The sequence below is a fragment of the Penaeus vannamei genome, chromosome 21 (genome assembly GCF_042767895.1).
Source record: "Penaeus vannamei isolate JL-2024 chromosome 21, ASM4276789v1, whole genome shotgun sequence".
In the NCBI taxonomy this organism is placed as follows: Eukaryota; Metazoa; Arthropoda; class Malacostraca; order Decapoda; family Penaeidae; genus Penaeus; species Penaeus vannamei.
Genome location: NC_091569.1, coordinates 4,274,877 through 4,277,376, shown reverse-complemented (window position 1 = coordinate 4,277,376; position 2,500 = coordinate 4,274,877). Strand labels below are relative to the sequence as shown.

The 2,500-nt window shown below is 34.4% G+C and overlaps 2 protein-coding genes across 7 annotated transcripts in view; one reads left to right on the top strand and one right to left on the bottom strand.

The window, feature by feature from the left end:
* Nucleotides 1-876, top strand: part of LOC113819840 (mitochondrial inner membrane protease ATP23 homolog) — an 8,441-nt gene extending 7,565 nt beyond the window's left edge. For all 5 annotated transcript variants that reach the window (XM_027372048.2, XM_027372051.2, XM_027372049.2 and 2 more), the window contains exon 7: nt 390-876. In XM_027372048.2, coding sequence (XP_027227849.1) covers nt 390-584 — 195 coding nt within the window. In that variant the 3' untranslated portion in view covers nt 585-876. The remainder of the gene's footprint in view (nt 1-389) is intronic.
* An 894-nt stretch (nt 877-1,770) lies between these two features.
* The window catches only part of LOC113819839 (protein Aster-A), a 15,957-nt gene continuing 15,227 nt past the window's right edge, over nt 1,771-2,500 (bottom strand). For both annotated transcript variants that reach the window (XM_027372046.2, XM_027372045.2), the window contains exon 10: nt 1,771-2,389. In XM_027372046.2, coding sequence (XP_027227847.2) covers nt 2,072-2,389 — 318 coding nt within the window. In that variant the 3' untranslated portion in view covers nt 1,771-2,071. The remainder of the gene's footprint in view (nt 2,390-2,500) is intronic.

Genomic DNA, 2,500 nt, shown 5'->3' with positions numbered 1-2,500 from the left:
GTATTAGTGTAATTATTATTATTTTTATCAATATTATTGTTATTATTTTTATTATTATGATCATTATTGTCATTATTTTTGTTATTATTTTCTTTACTGTTGGTTTGTAATTATTGTCATTATGTATTATTATTATTGTTATGGATTTTTTGATCCTCTTTATTGTTATTTTTGAAATAAGACATGTTTACAAAAGTATATAATAGTAATACTTATCCTTCATGAGGTAGCATCATCATTGTGTTACATTTATTTGCTTCATTTGTCAATATTATGTTCATAACCTTAATTACCATCACATTAGTTAGCATTTACATGGATAGGATAATTATTGAAATGATGATAGCGACTCCCTCATCCTCCATTGTTTTTGTCCGCCTTTTTTCCAGGACTGTGTTAAAACAAAAGCCGCACTATCAGTAATGGCTGTGCGGAAGGTGTCAGAGCCGGAAGCTAGAGCGGTTGTCGATAAAGTTTTCGACAAGTGCTACAATGACCTCGAGCCCATTGGAAGACGAATCCGCAGAAATTCCTTAGACATGCACAAAGCTTATATGGAACGTTTTGCATATGGTTACGATTAGCCATAGTGGTGTGTACTAATACATTTTGTGATATTTAAAATCTCCTTTTGATTTAAAGTTAACACCGGTGGTATTATAAAGTAGGATCGTATGGACCAATAAGTGTTGTGTTTATTTATTCATTTATTTCTTTATAAGATTTTAAGATTCATTTTAATTAATTACCATCATATTACTTTTTCATGAATTTCTTTTCTATGGATGAAATATGGTAGCTGGTTATGTCTCTGTAAATACATATGTATAAAAATGTAAAGGTTATTGATATTTGTTAATATAACTGAAACATTTTGTTGGTTGTTTTATTTCCAAATGAATTTTGAATCATAATTATAAACAAAGTTAATTATGCAGTTTAATATGTATTCTCACTGTGACACAAAGAGAGACCTGAGAACATAGAAAAAAAAACATTCACACACACACATGCACACACACACACACACACTCACACATACACACATGCACACACACAGACACACACACACACACACACTCACACATACACACATGCACACACACAGACACACACACACACACATACACATACACACACACACACACACACATTCAGATTACTCATTCCTCTTTTTTTTTCTCTCTCTCTCTAGTAACTAGCTAGCTATCTCTTTTTATTGTACACACTTTAAACACACTCTTTAATTTTCTCTTTTCTTTCCCTCTCCCAGGTTATTTCTTATTATCTTTGGATGGTAAATTTGTAAAATAGCTTGTTTTATATTCTTTGCTCCAAGAAGTTTCATAAAAATAAAACTTTGATTATTATATGTACAGAAAACAGCTGTTTTCTTGTAAAATCTAGTTGGCAGAGTTTGTGCAATCTAGGCATTATTTTCATTCTCAGGTACCTTGCAAGTGATCAGGAATGTTAGGCAAAATTTTGTTCCTTGGTTTTCTCTGTGTCTCTGTCTGTCTCTGTTTCTGTCTCTGTCTCTGTCTCTGTCTCTCTCTTTCTCTTTTCCTCTCCCTCCCTTCCTCCCTTCCTCCCTCCCCCCCCCTCTCTCCCTCTCCCTCTCTCTCTCCCTCTCCCTCTCCCTCTCCCTCTCCCTCTCCCTCTCCTTCCCCCTCTCCCTCTCCCTCTCCCTCTCCCTTTCTCTTTCATAGGGAAGGACTTTCATACTTCATACACTTACTTTTAGGCTCTAAATTAAAAACTTCGTTCACCAGCATTTTTTTTTCAATATAATTTTTTTATTAATAAAGATCATGGACATTGTATACCCTAACATTTTCTTTGTACAATATCACAGACACAGTTAAGTTTGGAAGATACTTGATACATATATCACATAAAAGACTGTTTCTCTATAATCAATTTTCAAACTGATTATAAACAAACACTATTTAACATGGACTATCATAGACTTTATAATTTTTTAAATTGCAAGTTTACAACCTCTAATTAGAGTTATACTTAAGATATGATTTGCCTCCCTGAAGTCATTGCTTGATTGACCGCCTTTCTGCTATAAAATATCAGCCTTAGTCTCGGCCTCCTCTTTGCTTCTCAAGATGTCCTTTGAAGTTCTCTCTGTTCTGATATCTACATCTAGAGTTCTCTCTTTGTTGTTCTTGTCCTCTGCAGTTCTCTTTGCCGTATGACTTGAAGCTTTCTCTGCTATTATGTTTTGCTCTGGAGTTTTCTCTAACCCGACTTTCTCCTGTGAAGTTGTCTCTGCCATGATGTTCTGAACGTGGGCGTCGCTTTCTTGTATTAGAGCAGTTATGAGCTTTTCCTGGTGCTGTGGAATGTTTTCTGCGATATCCCGCAGTGATTCTTGGACCTGTTGAAAAGAACACGGGGGCATGCATAAACATTACAGTGTTTATCATCAATTAGTATTTGCTTTCTAATATATACACTTTTATACTGTTGATGAAATTTCATTTTAGGT